The sequence below is a fragment of the Rhea pennata genome, chromosome 1 (genome assembly GCF_028389875.1).
Source record: "Rhea pennata isolate bPtePen1 chromosome 1, bPtePen1.pri, whole genome shotgun sequence".
Classification (NCBI taxonomy): Eukaryota; Metazoa; Chordata; class Aves; order Rheiformes; family Rheidae; genus Rhea; species Rhea pennata.
Genome location: NC_084663.1, coordinates 75,135,061 through 75,154,427, shown reverse-complemented (window position 1 = coordinate 75,154,427; position 19,367 = coordinate 75,135,061). Strand labels below are relative to the sequence as shown.

Here is a 19,367-nt window from a genome sequence, read left to right as displayed (position 1 = left end):
ATAGACTAACAGACCCGTGGGGAGGTTGAAGGATTTGTAAGTTTGTGTGTACAGTCTGAGGCAGTTAAGAAGGAAAACTATTCTGCTTCACATTAAAATGCTGACTGCAGAATCCCTCAATGGAAGAATTGATTGCCTTGCTGTATTACTGTGTAGTTGTGCTATCTTAAAATAATGCTATATGCTTCCAGGGAACCTTTGTCCATGCTAGTCTGGAAGGTGGTGATTTCCTCTGTAAAATAAAGTATTTTGAAACTGACTTAAGCCCTGTGGGCTATGATGAGCAACTACATCCCGCTCCTGCTGCGGAGAGCTCCATTGCCACGACTGCATTAGTGTACTTCTTTTGCTCTTTCAAGTTATTGCAGTCTTCCCTATACTGTAGTAACAATGCTGGAATGATCATAATGGCATTTGTCTTAGTCACACGTAGAGATTTTCTAGGTCTGTATTTGTTGAAGTCCTGCCTCAAATCTACAGGAGAGATTTCTCCCCTCGCTTTCTACATGTTAACTTTCAGCATTTTGTTCTTAAACAAGTTGTGGCACAAATAGTCTCAAAGACACTGATCTTTTGAAAGAAACATACTTGTCTCTTCTTCCTCATCTTGAAAACAAAAACTCAGCCAGATTATGCTTCATGGAGCATGACAAGTATAAGGTAGAAATCCCTTTGGCACCCTATGTGCTCTCTGCAGTGACCTTAAGCAAACATGGCTTGAAATTTGAGAAGCAAACAATGCCTTTCGTGGGCATGCCCTTCTCTAAGCTCTGCCTTCTGAATTGGAGCAGGTTCTGAGATGCTATAGGAAGGCCCCGTGGAAAAAAATCATCTGTTGTAATTTCTTCAGTGATACCCTATGCAAGTGTTTTTCTGAAGATAATCTGTCCTGGTAGAGCATTCCTCCTTGGGAAAGAATGGTGTGGTTTATATCTTTCAATCTAATACTTTGTTGCTTGTGTTTGGTAAAAAGAAAACGTGTTAGTCGTCATTCTCTATCGGTTGATAGAAGTACATTGGATTTGCCATGTGTGAAATACGTTAACCGTCTGACGCCTATTTCTGGTATTGCTGTCAGACAGAGAGCTTAACATATCCTAACTTGCTTGGTGACTGTTACTTTCAGCATTGCCAAAGCTGAAACTGTCCTGGACATCAAAGCAGAGGATAAACCAATACTTAGTTTAAACCTTTAAAACTGCTTGAGGACCAGAATCCTATTATAACTTGGCGCAGACATCAGTAACTATTCATTAGTGTTTTTCTTTTCTTTTTATTAGAAGCTAATAACTGAACTTGATTAACAGGTAAACTGTAATTTTAAAGCTATTGATACTCTTGTCAGGGCTTAACTATGAAGGTCAGCCAACTGTACTGACCCTGGGTGGCACTTGGTTTGGGTGAGTGGGAAGCCCTTCCTCGATTTGCCTGTTTTGGAGTCTTTAGCAGTGCTGCGTGTTGCAGATGGAAAAATGGGACCGTTTGTCTCCAGTCTTTTCTCTCCTGGAGCATCCAGTACGAAATCCGCCCCTTGCCGCTGCCCTCAGTGGAGTCGTCTTCCGGGGCTGAGCCCTTCTGCTGCTCTGGGGTGAGCTTATCTGCTCTGTGGCTCCACGGGAGACGCCTTGCGAAGAAAACATTCTGCTCCCACATCCAGCCTCCGTAAGTCAGCTCTAGTCTATTTTCGAACTGACTCGAACTTGAGGGATTTGGTCAAGTTACGCATTCCTGCTCCTAACCCTGAAGGATGAGATGCAGTTGTTGTACCCAAGTGGTCAGCTTAGGTCTCTTTGCTTACAGCATCTAGAGAATGAGCTGGGTGAGGAGCCCAAAATCACCCTTCAGTGTTGCAGGAGATCTTGTCACTATTGCTAATCTACTACATGAACAATAGAAAAAATAGAAAATAAGTGAGGTTTAAAGGACTTTGTTTCTGTTTTTTATTCAAATTTGGGACACCGGCAAAAATGGCCTCCCCACTTATTGATCTCAGACTTTATCCAAAGCATATAGCTGTCCCCATGTCTGAGCTTGCAAAGCACTTTACTTTCATGCATACTGGGGTAAGTCAACTTCAAAACAGAGCAGTAAGTTAGCTAATTTGGGGAGTGAGAAGGGTGAGAGGATGTCACTGTTGTGTGCAACTTGTCTACCTGCCTCAGAACTGGGTCCTCACAAGTGTGCCTATCAAAAAAAAAAAAAAAAAAAAAAAGTACCTTTGTACGTTTTTCCAGGTTATCCTTCGTATCTTCTGGTATAACACTCAAGTATCTAATGTGCTCAAAAAGAGCTGTGGATTAATTTTTTTATCCTGAACTCTCTGAAATAGGAGTCAAGTACAAGGAGCAAAAAAGCACAGACAGTACATGTCATAGTAGCCACCTGCTGCTTGCCTACCTAGTAATTTAAAGAGTTATATACTTTGATTCACTAAAAAAAGAAAAAAAAAGTGTTTCCCAGCATTGTTCAAGCTTCCAACAACTGAATTTCAAAAACATATCTAATGCTGTTCACTGGTGGAATAGCCATCCCCAGACATATTTGTTATGACAGCACTGGCAGCGGGAACGTTGTAGAGAAATTGCTCTTACTTCTCCTATTCCTAAAAAAAAGAAAAAAAGAAAAAAAAAAGTCTTTAAAACTTTACCTTAACATAATGAAAATTGACTGCAATGGCAGTTCTGCTCATGTCCTTTGCTATCATGTTCTCTACCTGATGACATGTGCTTTTTCAGGACTGGAATTAGGGAAAGTTTCCCTTTTTTTGTTACGCTGAGCAGTTGTTTATGGTTTGCTTCTTCCAGATGTCCATTGTGCACAGAAGTGCATGTCCATGTTGGCTCCTACCAGGTAAGCTATGGCCTCAGAGCAAGCTTGGGGAATGGAGGGGGTAGCAGGAAGCGGGAACATCAGTACCATTTCTCACACAAGCATTGCATTGGAATCTGCTTTACACAGATTTTAGCATATGGGAACTGAACAATTTTGTTTAAAATAGTGTACATTTTATGATTTTTTTTTTGAATTTATGATTTTGAACATTTGAATTGATGAAACTTTATAATGAAATTTAACTGCATTGGAAACGAGAGAAGAAGTAAGTGTGACGGGCCAAATGCGAGGGTGGATGTGGACTACATCTCTACCAGGTATGTGCTTACGGTACAAAAATCACAGTTCTGAGCCGCACATGGTTCTCCCAGTACAACTGAATGTTCTGGAAGAGTGAGTTTAGTAAGAGGTGACATGCTATGGAGCATCAACCTTTCTGCTCCTTACAAATAACAACGTGGCTTTGTGGGGTGGTGCTGCTGCAGAGAGCGCACGTTTATCTGGGACGGTAAGAGATGATAGTGTGTGCAAGCCAGATTAAAGGGAATCCTTCTGAGAAAGTACTTTGTTATAATCATGCAGCCAGCTGGCCAGCATTCTGGCTAAAAAGTATTTCCACCACAGCTTGCTGATTTTTTTTTTCCTCTTTTTTTTCCCCATTTTTTGTGGTAGGGTGTAGCTTGATGTTGCTTCCAGAACATTTTACGAACAGCATGATGTTGAAAAAGGCTGGTAAAGAAGTTAGATAAGTTTATTGCTGCACTCTTTCCTTCACTTCCGACTTCTTTAGCTCTTCTGACTCATCCCCCTCACAGTGCACAACTGGTCACGCTGTGACTGATATTACCCTGTTTCCTGGTACCAAGTTTAACAATCTCTTTATTGTAAGATACCCCAGATACTCCAACATCAATATCTGCAGAAAGAACAAATGCACGTTTTGTACCTACATGTGAGCCAATTAAAAAAATGCTTTAAGCTCTTTTAAAATGTCACTCTTAGCAACTGAAACTGAAAGCTTCCTAATCCAATAAAAGTCTTACTATAGATAGCTACTACTAAACATAATTCCACATGAAAACAAAGACATTAGCTCTGCTTTTTAATGTAATCTTATCATCCAGTGTTTATGTTAAAAAGACCAAAGCTATTTAAAGCTTCAGTTGTACAAAATAGCCCAATTTAAATTAGTTTCAGGGTGGCCTTCCATTTTACCCTAGCTGGATAGCTGCAGTGTGCTTACTGATGTCTTTGCTTGACATCTGTTACTCATCTTTAAAGGAGCAATTTGTGATTTTGAAAGCAGTTGTCTCTTCTAAGAAGCCAAGGGGAAGAGAACATATTACCTTTTCAGTTTATAAATCTAAGCCACTGACATTCTCATTTACACATCACTGAGAGTTTGAACCAGGTCAAAGCAACTTTTTTAATACTAAAGAAAACAAACCTTAACTGTCATGTCCTGTCTAGATGAAAACATGCTTTGATTCTAAAACAAAACCCAGTGGACTATTTTTGTTTTTTCTTACTGCTCCACTCTATATCAAATTAGTCCAGTGGTTCATTTGAAAGATGAATAACTACTTGTATATATGGGATTACTTTGTTAGTTTTCCAAGAGAAAGCGAAAAAAAAAGATTTTTTTTTCCCCTTTTCATATATAGCAACATATAGAAAAGCACTAGAAATTGGCCTGTCTGCCTTAAAGTATAAAGGGAAGCAGAGTGAAAGGTAGAGACAAAATGGTGTCTTTATTCCCTATGTGTTAATAAAAGCTCATTTCCGATCCAGTACTTCAGTCATGAAGACATCCAAATTTTTAGTCAACTTTATTGATAAAATAAGTTTCCTGTACAGTACACAATTGGTAGCCATAGATTTTTTTTTTCAAGCCATCAGCATTACAAAAATAACAGGTACGCAATGAAAAATAGTCACTCCACACAATGTGAAGGTTCTTTAAAATCCTAAACTGATCAGGGTCAGGGGAATGAAAGGGGAGACATATCAAACATGTGAAGACAAGGAGTAGATAAATTAAGTCACTTTTTTTTTTTTAATTTACAAAAATAAACACTAATCAAGCATTATTTCCTAATAGAGCAACCTTAAAAAACTGCCACAGATTAACAACCCTTCTCTGCTGTACAACTCTAGAGATTGCATTTGAAAGACAAACCAGAAAGTCAGCCATGAAACTGCATTCAGCATAAAACGGATACATCTTTGATACTAGTCAATGGCTGAAAAGACACTTAACACAAACAAACAAAAAACACCCCTTAAATTGAAAACAAAATTTCTCTCAAGTTTGCAACAAGAAAACACACACCTCTGAAAAAAAAAGATGTCACTTCTGATAAGTCACCAGCTTGAAAGCTACAGTAGAAATGCAAAATTTAAATTACATAAGTATTGGGAAAGTTTTACAGTAGTCATAGCAGACAAGGAGATTTTGGGCTTGAGCTAGAATGGTCTCCCAAAATTTCCCCTAAGAAATTTTAGCAAATATTTAAAGGAAAATGGTGAAAACTTTTTTCATGTGCATGAATGTCCTTAATATAGTCTTAAACCTAGAAACAAGCCAAGATTTTTTGGAAGGAGAAATAGCAGTCTCTCTAACTGTAAAATTTGCTGGAGAAATTTGGAGAGCTTGATTTACAGCTGTCCTTTCTGAGGTCTTATTACAACAGCGCTTCCCAATACACGCATCAGTTGATCAAAAACTGGTGTTTACTGCCTCTACTAAACACTGTCCTTCACTTGTTTCTCTTAAAAGCACTGGGGGGGGGGGGGGCAACACTGCAGTTAACAGCACCAGAACAAAAATGTTAAGTTTCCTGTGAATTAGTTCCTGAGGAGATAAAAATTCAATCTTAGACCTTGTGGTGTATTTATCTTGAGCCTAAGAAAGTTATACTGAGTCAAAGGAAGTTATATTTTAAACTGACACACCTTAAAATTGTTTGCTTAATTTATCCAAGAGAAAGAGGAAAAAAAAGATTTTTTTTCCTCCTTTTCATGTTAATTGCAACAATGCATTGTTGCAACTGAAAAATCAATTTTGATTAAATGAAAATTAATTTCAGAGAGAGTCCAACTTATTTTGACAGGTGAGTTATTAGGCAGCCAGAATATTCAGCTGTGGATGTCACTTGTGCATCAACAATTTTCTGTGGTAAGAAAGCTTTCACTGCACTTCTTTGGAAATACAGTCCTAATTGAAAATACATAAGCATGCTAAACAAAAAGTGATGATATAAATCGTTATTAGTCAGGAATTTTTTTTTCTGTTTTGAACATGGAACAGAAATAATCTGACAAAACAAAAGCCAAATATGAATTATTTCAGCACCTCTTTACTGCAAACCTGTCTTATGTAGCACTTTCTAGTATATCCATACAGTAAAAACTACAACTTGGTCAATGGTGCCAACTTCTTTTCACTTCTGCAAGTATTTCAGGATTAAAAATGAGCAGTCTGTTGTCAATATAGCACACTGAAACTTCTCCTAGCGAAAACATAACATGCACTTGAAACTTACCTAAAAATCTTCTTGAAGACTATTTAGTACTTATGAAAGAGAAATTAATAGTATTGGTGTTGGGCACTCAGGCTGTCAACTTCACCATAGAGCTTCTGCCTCCTTCTCCTAAATACCTTTCTGCTGCTAAAGTTTGGGCATTTTTCAAATTGCTGTTTCTAACTTAGGAAATTTGAGCAGACAATTGGAGATAAAACTGATGGGACTAATGTGATTCTTTGCCTACAGAGAACTGAGCTTTCCAGTTTTCTCTGGAAGGGAACAGTTAGGGCAAAACTATACTATGCCACCTGTGTTCCGGAAAGCAATAAAGAACAGGATGGGAGCAGCTCTTCTGATGTTTTGAAAATACAGTTAAGTATATTTATTCTAAAGAATCTCATTCAAGGTTTTAAAAATATATATTGAATAATGGCAAAAGCATTGCTTATGTTTCTTACAGCTGCCCTTGCATTTGAATAGGATACCTTGTGGCTAATAAAACAGAAGTCCTTAGGTTTTATGTTGCAATATGTACCCTTTCCATTAAACAAGTTTACTGAAAAATGCCAATTCAAGAAAGAAGAAAATGTAATGTGGATAGTGCAAAAAGCATGCTCATTGTTACTACTTGAGCCATACAGATTTGGCTTTAAATCTTGCCTTTATTTTATCATAGCTGCATTGAAATTTTGTATAAGCAGTAATTTATATAAATTATGTGAAAACTTAGCATTTATCTGTTAAATGACTTCATATAAAAATAATTTCCAATTCAGTAAGTGCATTATTTCATTTCCTTTTGAAGTTAGATCTATGGCAATTTAATCTATCAGTAAGATTTTTGTAGAATAGCAATTTTAATTTATTTCACATAATATAAAATCCACTAAACTGAAATTTAAGACGCATTAGCTTGCTGGTGCCCTATTCAGTAACAAGTGCTTGACAAGTGACCCCTGATACTCCATTTGTAAAATGTGCAATTGAAGCTTTCTGATTTTCAGAGTCTTTAGCTTTTCCTCAGGCTCAAATCGCTGCTTGTTACTAATCCTGATAGAGATGTACTCTCTGATGCATCTTCTTTCTTGAGGTTCAGGAATGATTCTCTAGTTATCTGAAGAATTTCTCTCAAGCCTTTGTTTTCTTGCTATAACCAGAGAAAGAAAAGGCATTTAAAAGAATTTAAAAGTAGATAGATTTCAGAATCACTTGCTCTATTGAATGGGTGCTAAGCAACAACAACAAAAACTCGTTACACAAAGATGGATAAGAAAAAGTTAATTTACTTCAAATACTGCATTTTAAAAAGACTTTTCATACACATTGTCCCATACTGAACTGCTTTGCTAGCGTTTAATCAAAAAGCAATAACACCAACCCTGCAATATTAAAGCAATATTAAATAACTGAGTCAAATCGCCTAAAAAATACAATATTATAAAAGTGTTTTTAAAAGCCAAAGATGTGGACATATTTATTTGCATCCTAGTTTCTGCAAAATAGCCATGTGAATGAATGATATAGTAACTCCAGAAAGACATCCTAACTCGATATAACTAATTTTGATAACATTTACTCCCTTGTTAAGAGATGAACAAAATCTTTGATTTAAGAGATCGAGAGTATGCTTTAAAGTTTTTGTGAATGTATGCGTTTAGTGGTAACCTGCTCCCGTAAACCCCAAAAGACAAAAGGCTTCCCTGCCTGAGGGCTGTATCTTAAATTGTATGCTACCATAATGTTTTCTGTTAATATATGACAGCAGTCATTTCTAAGCATTTAATATTTGGAGGGGGTAAGGAGTGTGGGAAGGTGAATCACTACTTGTGCCACTGCTGTTTTGATTTCATACTTACTTCAAGCTGAATAATACGTTCCTGCTCTTTACAGCCGTGCTTTTCATCAATTTCAATGGCTTTTCTCATTACTGCTGCCATTTCTGTAATTTGGTCCACATGCACTTGCAGTTCCTAAGCCATAAAAATAAAATAACGTAGAAAATGTATTACTAAAGCTGTCATTATTAGAAGTAAGTGAAGCATTAAATGCTCATTTTAAGTGCTGTGCCACTTAATAAAATTAGGCAGACAGATCTAAACTTATGAAATGAAACAAGCTCTCTGTAACTTTATAGCACGAGCAGCTACTGTGGTTCTTTTTATCTAAACAAAATCTGTTTTGTCGCATAGCATTTCCTTTATTTTTTTTTTCAAAACATCAATGATAATCTCTACAAAGGTAACCAAGTGCTTGCTGTGGCAAGAACTTTCTGTACTGCAGGAGTTGACGTTTATCATTCTGGATATGCAAAAAGATTAAATTCATCTAAGAACAGCTATGTATGAGACATTGTTCTTTCCATCTGAGAGCTGATCTCAAGGCGGGTACAGCCACTGTCAGCCCACAGGTAGGCATCTCTCTCTTACAAGTAGGTTAAAAGACCAGATAAAGTGATCATCCCTACTATGCTCTATAATAGGTAACTCAGCTATGTCTCCACCTTCTTTTTGGATATGTACTTCCACTTAAATCCACTTTCAATTCCAGCTTATCTAGGATTTGTACTCCAGAGGTCCTTGTCCTTGCTGAATTGTGAGAATAACTCTTGTCTCCTGACTCCCATCAATTAATGCTGAAAGGGTACTTTTCTATTATAAATAACTACCACATTTCGCTGATAGATTGAGGAAGGAAGGAAGTAGTATAGTAGTTTGTTTTGCTCTTGTCCTGTTCCACTGCCAGGAGAAGGATGATAGGAACTATTAGCACAGGCATAACAGCCTTAGGAAGGAAGATACATTTTACATGATCTTCCTTGGTAACAGTGAACTGATGTCTTCCCTGAACCATGTTGGCTCAGGTGGTACCTTCTTGTCCTCACCATCCAACCTACCAACAGGAAATGCTTATAAGACCACTACCATCCCTGCAGATCTAGATACGGAGCATATATACCTTTGGGATTCACTGCTGTTCAGTTAAACCATTTTAATGGTATTTCCAGAAGCTTTTAATTTTAATTTTTCATTGTCCTTTCCTTGTTTTTTTATTCCAACTCTGCTATCATGCCAGCCTATCCATGTCTGATCTGACCTTTGGACAAAATTCACAATAGTTACTAACCAATATCAGGAAAAGAAGAAGAGTAGGACAGAAATCTGCTGTTTCTGCTGAAGAACAGTATAGATTAAATTCTACCTTTAAGTTATGAGCCTGACTGGTCATCTGTACATCTAGCGGATGATCAGCTTGCCTTTAAACTACAAAAAGCTATTGAACTATTTTTAAAAAACTACCTCACTTAGAATCATAAGTACTGGTTGACTAAAACACACATCATTAAAAATGAATGTCTTCCCTTTTTACTTTTCCTCTCTGCTATTTCAGCTGCTGATGCTATGGTCTGGTTGTTTACTCATGAAGGAAATAATTTACTCTCTTACTCTTTCAAAGATGCTCAAAGCATGGCAAAATGTGTGAATCTCACTTTCTTCTCAAATTTTCCAGTGAAGGTGATTAACTAAAACATTTTTTCAATGAAAAATAATTTTCAGCAGGATTTTAAAGGATATATCTGGCATTTAAATAAACAATGAACAATGGTAAGAGAACAAGCTGAAAGGAATTATTCAAGTTGTGAAAGAGTTATGATTTCTAGATATACTGCTGTCTTCACTACTTCCCCTTTGGTAGCCTATGTGGCCTCTTAATCAATATGATCCTGAGACTGGTCCAAGGTCATTAATGGGTGGTAACACAGAACTGTAACTTCTGCTTTGGAAGCCAGATGTGTAGAAGTTAGGTGTTGTGACATGAGACACTGCAGTGAATGTGTTTCTTTACAAATACAGCATCAATGTCTGCAAACACTTTCTATATACTCTCCTTTTCATTTGCTATATACTAATTGTTTTCTGAAGAGAAAAAGAAAACTCATGTTTTTATGCCCTATTTCAGTTGAGCAAACTCAAACAGTGATCTTAAGTCCAAGGTCATTACTACCAACCCAAACACTTTCTTGATACATACAACACTGCTCAAAAATTGTTGTTCTGCTTAAAGGAGGTGACTATTCATTTGTAGAAATCAATATATTAAATAATCTTTTGTGAATAGGCACCAAAGTTGATAGCTGCCCCTTGAGAGAACAATCATTTGTGGTTACAGCAAGAACAATTTTTTTAGGCATCATGGATTTTTTTTCAGTTAACATGAGAAATGTTTAAAGAATGCTTCAAGACTGCCTAATTTTACTAAATGTAAAGACTGATCAAAAGTATAAAAATTTGAAATTCTAGAAATTCTGAGTGTCAGGATAAGAAATTTAAATCCCCTTCATCAGGCATTCTTGTTGAGTCATATTTAACCAAAATGTTGAAGCCTAAATCTTCTGACTTTAATATTGTTTAGTGTACCATTTATCCCAAGATTTTATACACAAAAATGTTTCTAAATCAAATTTCTAAGTCCATTTCAGGATTAAATACAAATTACTCTGAGGCTGCAAGATGTGTCATGTACTAAGGTAATTCTTTAGAAAGGGGTATACGCTTATGAATTTTTAGAAGCTTAAGCTAAAAATACTGATCTAATCCCATAAATTCTTTTTTGTTAATCTGAGTAGTTCCATTTATTTCAATAGCACTAATTACATGCATACGAATTTTAAAGCATTTCATAGCATGAAAATCTTAAAGCTTCATTTACTTGGTATCCAGATTCTAACTTGGCTTTGCAGACCTGATTTTGCTGAGGTTAAATATGATTAAACACTTAGAACTACAGCTTGTCTGCACAGTTACACTGCTTTCTGATAACCACAAATTATTTAAAGTGTAATATTACCTTGTTAGAAAGCTCAAACTTAAATCTGTTAATGACCTGTAAACATCAAAATTATTTTTATGAAAAAAGTCTGAACTATTTATTAATGCTACAATAATACAGGCTAATCTTATCTGAAGCTGTTGCATACTTAGGCATACCTCACTGATGGTAGTTTAGGAAAACATTACTTAACAGCACTCTCCTCTTCTAGTTTTCAGAAGCCATAAGAAGCTCACCTAATCCCAGCAACTTTCCCACCATTCAAGTACTTCAGGCTGACCTGGATGCTTCTTAGGAATTTTGATCAATACTGAAACAAGAACCATGGGCTGCAGCAAGGAAGAGGAGGCAGGTACACCAAAGTATTCAATAATCAAAAGGGTTTTTAAGATGTGTTTTTAAAAAAGTTAGCTACTTAGGGAAAAATACTGAATACTGAATTTAAAAACCTTGCCCTCTCACTTCCCTATAAGCACAGGTTCACTAGTTATTTACTGGCATAAAAGGCGAAGTTAAACACAGTCCAAATATCTGAATATTACTAAAATCTACAGTATCTGGAAGCATAGCAGATCAGAGGTGCTTTAAAGATCTAAACAAAAGAAAAGCAAATTAAGAAGATGTAGTAGCGAAATACTCATTAAGTTTCCTGTTCATGCTTCACAGACTACATTGTAAAAAATAGAACTTATTGTAAAATGATAGAAAAACTGAGACAAAGTAAGCATTGTATTGACCCATTCAAAAATAATTTAAGTCTTAACTAAAAAGAAAAAAAAACAAAACCAAGAAACCAAAACAAGTCATTACCTTGGAATGTTGCTCTTTTAACTTCATTATTATACTTGGATCATCCTTCTTGCTCGCCATAAGCAACCTAAACATCTGTTCTCTGTATTTGCTCATTATGAGTTCCAAAGCAGACTGATGTTCTTCAAGAGATGTGCGTAATTCTGCCAACATAATTTTAAATTCAGTTAAAGTTTAACTGGAACAAAATGCAAAAATTCTTTAGCCTGGGAAAACTGAAATAAGCCCTTAATTGAATGCCTCTACTCCTTGCATCATAAAATCTACACAGTCTCTGTAAATATCTTCAGTGGTGACTGCACTGGGAAAATTCTTGTTTGGTCAGAAACAGAGGTTTTTTTTGTCAATATGATGTCAGTCCTTTAAGCTGAAGTATCTTGATCATAGCTGAGAAGCTTTACTCCAGATTCTTTAAGCACTGGGAGTGCTGGTGGACAACAAGTTGACCATGAGCCAGCAATGTGCCCTTGTGGCCAGGAAGGCCAATGATGTCCTGGGGTACACTAGGAACTGTGTTGCCAGCATGTGGAGGGAAGTGATCCTGCCCCTCTACTCAGCCCTGGGGAGGCCTCATCTCAAGTACTGTGTCCAGTTCTGGGCTCCCCAGTACAAGAGAGACATGGAGCTACTGGAGGGAGTCCAGCGTAGGGCTACAAAGATGATCAGAGGGCTGGAGCATCTGCCCTATGAGGAACAGCTGTGAGAGCTGGACCTGTTTAGCCTGGGGAAGAGAAGACTGAGGGGGGATCTTATCAATGTGTGTAAGTATCTGAAGGGAGGGTGTGAAGGGGACGGGGACAAACTCTTTTCAGTTGTCCCATGCGGCAGGACAAGAGGCAATGGGCAGAAATTGAAGCACAGGAAGTTCTGCCTGAATATGAGGGGGAATTTCTTCACTGAGAGAGTGACGGAGCACTGGACCAGGTTGCCCAGAGAGGTTGTGGAGTCTCCTTCTCTGGAGATCTTCAAGGCCCGCCTTGATGCAACCCTGTCTAACATGCTCTAGGTGACCCTGCTTGAGCAGGGAGGTTGGGCTAGATGATCTCCAGAAGTCCTTTCCAACCTTACTGATTCTATGATTCTAAGCAACACTGTATGTAAGCTGGCAAGAAGTTTACAGATCTGTTTTAATCTGCAACTTTGTGAAATAGAAGTGGAAAAAATGATGGTGTTCAAAATCAAACCAAGTCTTGCTTAGGTCTAAAGGACTAAAATACTCTGAGTCTTCATGAGTTAAAATTTTGCAAAGCAGAACTTTGCACGCAACAAATTCAAAAGACAAATTAAAAAAAGAAAAATAGAAAACAGCTCTTTAAGGCTGCTCTTTCCATTTTTTCACGCTTCATAAAGGGATAAAATTCCTGAGATGAAACAAGGTTCATATGAATCAAGATGGTTGACTCCTTTGCTGAATATAAATGTTAGAACACCCAAGGTGTTCTAGGAGGACAGTCTTATACTGCAACTAGACTGCTCCTAAATTAGTTACTTTTTGGCAATGGAAAAACATGTTTCCAAATAGATACCTATTCTGTAGAAGTAAATTATATTTATCTCATGACTTTTAGTGAACTTTAGGATAGGGACCAAAATATTCACCTTCCAGAACTCTGATTTTTTTCATCCATTATAGTCTTAGTGGTTGTCATTAAGACTCTGTTATAATTAAATTACATCAAGACTAGTTAAACTGTCAAACTAAGATTAGAAGAAAAAAATCACTTGTAGAAACACTCTATAATCAATGGTACAACTCTCGCTGACTCCAATGTTGCAGGTTGGGAGCTGGAAAAGCATAGGTTTAAGCCTTACCTTTATTCTCCTGTTGCAATTCCCTAATCTGTCTGTTTTCCTGCTGGATACCCATTACTAATGTAGACCGAGGACGATGTCTTGCTACTTCATTAAGCTCTTGAATTTCTTCTTGGTACTAGTCATAAAAACATCAGTCAATGAAGGCAAACATTACTCAGCAAGTTAGCAAAACCAGTTCTAATGTCATAATGTCAGTTTGTAACCAGCAAGATAACACTTGTTTTTAAATAAGACCTTTTAAAAAGCAAATCATATTCTTATGTCTGAAGCTTTTGCTAACTTACCACCCTTTACAGATACAAAAGTATTACCTTTGTTTTAAAATAAGTTTATTAAGTCAGATTTACAAAGTGTGCAGGATTTAATCTTCAGTGACCTACTGCAGGCCAAATGCACCATCAAGTCATTAAAACTGTTACATATGTGGTAAGAATAAACCATGAAGCATTAAATTCTAGATATTTACTATGGCTTCCCAATATCTTAAACCAAAAGGCTGTATAGGTCCAAGTCTCACGGACACATTCACGTGCCACTGTGCTTGAATGAATGAATTCTGCCTCTCCACTAGTGGATAAATTTGACATCCTTTAGTTAAAGTCATGGGGCCTCTGCACGACTCATTTTACAGGCATGAAGCATATGCAGGATTTTATTATTTTACAGGCATATTAACATGTCCCAGGTTGTATTAAAATGATAAGATGAACTTCCAAATGGAAAGACAGTAGAGAGCTTTGTGTTCTTCCAGTTCTCTAGTGAAAGTCAAACTCAGCCTAATAGTATCGCTTGGACAGTTTAATGTCAGAACGGAAAAAGTTATCTGCTCACAAATAGGCCTAAGAAGCTACTTTGAAACAAAAAAACACAGTGAAAAGATAAAATATTCTGAAAAGAAGAAAGCATGAAACGACCTCTGTATAATTAATAACTGCATTTCTAAACTAATAAAACAAGTAGTAATTAACAGAAGAGCACCAGAACAGAATACAAGATACTCTGCACGGGTTAGTAGTATAATACATCAACCCCACTTCTACCAGTGTTCTTCAGATAAATGCTAGTTTTCAATATTCAAGCTGGTCACAAACAAGTAACTTGTTCACAAGATCGAAGGAATACATAAACAACCTATTTTTAGATCCCAGTCACACCTGCAATAATTAGTACAGTTTAAAAGAATGTACCAAATAACAGACTGATTCTACACTCTGTTGTAGCACATAAAATTGATTCTAAATAATGCATTTAGAAATTGTTTTTAACAGAAACGAACCTGTTTCATTGCTTCCACCCGTTTGTTGAGAGCTGTTGTCTGTTCAATAAGAGCTTCTGCAGCATTGTCATGTTCCCTTAGCCGTTCCACCAGTGCTTTTGCATCTGCGAGGGCTTTCTCAATTGTGCAACTCATTTCTAAAGATTAGAAATACATTATTTTCATAACACCATCAGTTTGCTATACAATAGAACCACTATCTAGTGATGTGTGTATGTGTGTGTACATATGCATACTATATATATAGATTTTTAAAAATTTATCTTTTATTCTGTAGAAGCTGAACACATCCTTTCCTTCTTCCCTATACAAACAGAAGAATCTAGACAATTTAGAATTTTGTCTTTTGGGAACAGAAAAACCTACTGACAAGCCTTGCCTACTTTTTAACTGCTGATGCCATATATTAGAGCAAAGAAAGCAGAGTAAACTTTGCGACGGTACTGATCAACATATTATTAAGTACAAACAGAGGACTATTGGACATATAAATCCAAGCAGTGTATGTAGTCTTTCTGTAAGTAGCAGGAAGAAAAAATTAGTATTGAAAAATGAAGTAATTAATATGCCCTCCTACCCATCAGACACACTTCCTAAGATGGCAGCACGGTATTTGAGAAGTGTAAATCTAGCACAAAGGACTAAGAGAGAGAAAAGACTAAGACAAAGGCTAAGAGACTAGAATGGGCTGGAAGATTCTGAAGAATTAAAGCAGCACAGGAGGAAAAACTAAAACTGACAGAATAGAAAAGAATTACTCAGGAAAAGTTTAGAAAGTCAAAACCTGTGTTCTGTTCATGTCTAAAGCCAAACACAAACATCACTGTATGGGATGAATTTTTAAAATATGTAAAGTTTTCAGCAATATAGAGCAAGATAGCAGCTTAGTTAAGAAAAAGAACAGACTGAACATATTTAAAATACCAGTCTTCTAATTGCAGTAGGTGTTAGCATAAATTACCTAAAGCTAAAATTGCAAAATGTTTGTACATACTAGTATTTTCAAAACACTGGCCTTCACATTTAGATGTTCTCATAATCCCTCTTGATAGGTTACGTTTCAAGGCCAAGATTTGTAAAGAGAAAAGAATAAATTTAAAGACTGAAGAAACCTCACTTTTTCTACTGAAAAGGAAATCTATTATATTCTTTAGAATAGTACTTGAGCAGTAAGACAGCAATGCTAGAAGCTTATCAGAATCATGGGTCTTATTAGGAGTAAGGTGGGGTATTTGTTTCCAGAAAATTTCTAAGCTACTTAAAGAATCACCTAAATCCATTTCTTAGCCAAGTCATTTGCTAAAGGATTTTTGCAAGCCTAAGAGGTCACTGAGCCATTGAACAACGGGGAAAAAAAGATGCAGTCTGAGTTGGTTTTCTAACTTCCTTAGGCACTTTTACAAATCATAGCCTAGTATTTTAAAGCCAAGCTTAATGAAATCTCCACATTTTCCCACTACCTCAAGTAAGTAGTAGAAATAAAGATATTTCCAATGAGGGAAATTTTCATCATTCCACTGACAGATTAAGGGACATACCAAGAATGTCTTGTCTTCATGCATGTGTGTGTGTGTGTGTGTGTGTGTGTGTGTATATGTGTCTCTGTGTAAGAGAGATGGTGAAAGAGTTTGGCATGTTCTCTCTCATGAGTGTTGAGCCTTGTTTACTCACAAAGAAGCTTCAGTAAGTGAGCTTCATTTATAAATGGTGCACAAATTGTTTTCCGAGATTCATGTATTACTGAAAGCATCAGCATTTTGACACACACAGATTTTCTATAAACATTCATAAAGTTAATTCCTTCCTGTTTTAAAATAAAGTTTTCATTGTGACTTCCATATGATGCATGCATGGATGTGTGTGTGTATATATATATATATATCAATCAAGTTTTTCAGTAGGCTTGTATTATCACAAGTAGTTAATTTATTAACCACAGTTTAGCAGTTTGAGCACTTTTTCAGATAGCACTGTTTTTAAGGATCTGCTTTTCTCACTCCTCATTTCTCATTCCAAATTTGGGCTCATGTTTTTTCTGGACTACTACAAAAATAAAGGATCACAACTGTTACAGAAACTGATTTAATCAGGTCCAAAATTTAGGAGAATTTGAAGAACAGTTTTTAACTCAATTCACTTGTCATGAATTCTCCAGATAGACTAAATAAAGCCCATCAGGCCTCCCCATGAACTTAGAATAATTTTTGCATTCAGTCTACACTGGCGTTAATACCTCTGACAATTTGCACGCATCAATATCATTTTTAAATACAGTACCTATTCACCCATCTATGCACTTTATCATTTTGACTAATACATACAAGATAACAAGAAGGCCCTTTGCAGCAAGGCCGCTGAGGTTGTTCTTCACAGAGAAGGAGACAGGGAAGATACAAGTGCACCTTGCATGAAACGCAGCTGTACAAATTCACCAGTAACTATTCACCATCACAGTACAGAAGCTCTAACAGGCTGGATACCATTTCCTGTTCTCATGAAGGATGTGTATCTCAAAAAGGAGACTTGTTATTTTTAACACAGTAATTCATAGTGGTACCAAATCTTGAGTTGGATTCTTTTGGTAAAGACACTGGCCCTAATCCCTGGAATTTAAAACTCTCCCTAGTTGCTCATCTGACTGCATATTAAGAATAAAATGTTTTCTTATGCTAAAATATATGTGAATCTGTAAATTAATCTGAACATTTAGAAAGAAATCAATGAATCAGATACATTTGATTAATACAAATCCCTATACTATATTGATTTGTTTATAAACACAAGGAGTAGAGTAGGTTACGATTCCTGCACTCTGCCCAAAAAGGGAGTAGTATCTGTTAGCCTGTAGTCTTACCAACAGGGCAGGGTCAACAGGTAGCAAGAGCAACAACTCAAACGACATAGCAATACTACAACCTACTCGTTCATTCCCTGTCACTTCCTGTCATTTACTAATTGCTTTCATTATCTAATTTGGCTACCTTAAAAAAAACAAAAAACAAAAAACCAAAAAAGCCTAAGGATTTTATACAGCGATACCCTTCCTCTATTTTTCTGTCTCTTTTCCTCTTATATCGTTACTGAAAACCCCCATTTCCCCCACAGCTTAAATTTTCAAATTTTTCTCTGTTCCGTTGACAGTTTTGCAACGCTGAGCAACCCTGCCGCCTTTAACAGCTTCACGCAGGGCGCGCCTATGCCAGAGGAGAGCACCATCGCCGCGGCGCACGACAAGAAAACATCGCCAGCGCCCCGCAGCCGCGCAGCCCCTCAGCCCCAGGCCCCGAGCGGCGCCGCGCCTGCGGCGCGCTCACAGAAACCGCAGCCCGCCGAGGGCCGCCTCCTCCGGCGCCGGCGCCGCGGGGACGCATGCCGAGGCGCGCTGAGTCAGGACTGTCGCGACACCCGCGCGGATCGAGGCCCGGGGCCGAGGGGGGCGACACGAGGGCGCCCCGCGCCCATCCCCCCCCTTCACCCCCGAGACCGTTGGTCTCGTCCCCCCCCCCCCGCCCCGCGGCAGCAACGGCCCCCGCGCAACCGCCCCAACCGCCGCCGCCGGCCCAGCCGCCTCCTTCGCCGCCGCGCGCCACTCACTCATGACCGGCGGTTGCGGCAGCGCCCGGCGCCGGGGGAAAACCCCGACAGGCCGCCCCGCTCTCCAGTGGCGTCGGGCCGGGGCGAAGCGCGATCCCCGACGGGAGCGGGGCCCCGGGGGGGGCGGGGCGAGGGCCGCTCCGGCTACCTGACAGCGGCACCGTGCGAGAGCCGCCGCCGCCGCCACCTCTCGCGAGAAGACGCGGCGCCTCCTCTCATTGGCTGGCCGCGGGAGTGGGAGCGGGGAGGGTGGGGGAAGGCGGGCGGTGCCTGGGCTCCGCCCGCTCCGCCCGGGTCTCGCGAGAGCTGTCAGCGTCGCGCGGCGCGGCGCGGCGGCGGGCAGGGGGCCATGGCGGGCGCGTGAGCCCGGCGCGGCGCCGGGGCAGCCGGGGTGGCGGGCGCCGCGGCGGCGGCGGCGGCGGCGGCGGGGGTGGCCGGGCTGAGCGGCGGCGGGGGCGGCGGCGGCCCGCAGGGAGGGGGCGCTCCCCCCGCCTGCGCTGGGGGAGCCGTTGCGCCAGCGGCGTAAGTGGCCGCGCGGGGGGCTCGGGGCCTCCGGGGTGGGCGGAGCGGGGGGGGCTGCGGCCGCTTCTCCCACCCCCGCGGGCGGCGGGCGCGCAGGCAGGAGCTGGGCCCCGCGCTCGCCGCGGAGCCGCCGGCGGCGCAGGAGGAGGGCGCGGCGGGCGGAG

At 39.1% G+C, this 19,367-nt stretch overlaps 1 protein-coding gene across 1 annotated transcript; it reads right to left on the bottom strand.

Moving 5' to 3' along the window:
• Positions 1–4,645: 4,645 nt before the first annotated feature.
• On the bottom strand, positions 4,646–18,859 carry FGFR1OP2 (FGFR1 oncogene partner 2). Its single transcript, XM_062592025.1, has 6 exons — positions 18,682–18,859; positions 15,088–15,224; positions 13,809–13,926; positions 11,997–12,139; positions 8,216–8,329; positions 4,646–7,506 (listed from the first exon to the last, which is right to left on the bottom strand). The coding sequence occupies exons 1-6, from the start codon at positions 18,683–18,685 to the stop codon at positions 7,369–7,371; spliced, it is 654 nt and encodes a 217-aa protein (XP_062448009.1). The 5' UTR covers positions 18,686–18,859; the 3' UTR covers positions 4,646–7,368.
• Positions 18,860–19,367: the final 508 nt, after the last annotated feature.

What these genes read in the sequence shown, in the direction of transcription:
- FGFR1OP2 (XM_062592025.1), bottom strand. An exon ending in GGGTGGAAGCAATGAAACAG is followed by an intron (nt 13,927 to 15,087) that starts GTTCGTTTCTGT and finishes TTTTATGACTAG; the next exon opens with TACCAAGAAGAAATTCAAGA. An exon ending in ATTGCAACAGGAGAATAAAG is followed by an intron (nt 12,140 to 13,808) that starts GTAAGGCTTAAA and finishes TTATGTTGGCAG; the next exon opens with AATTACGCACATCTCTTGAA.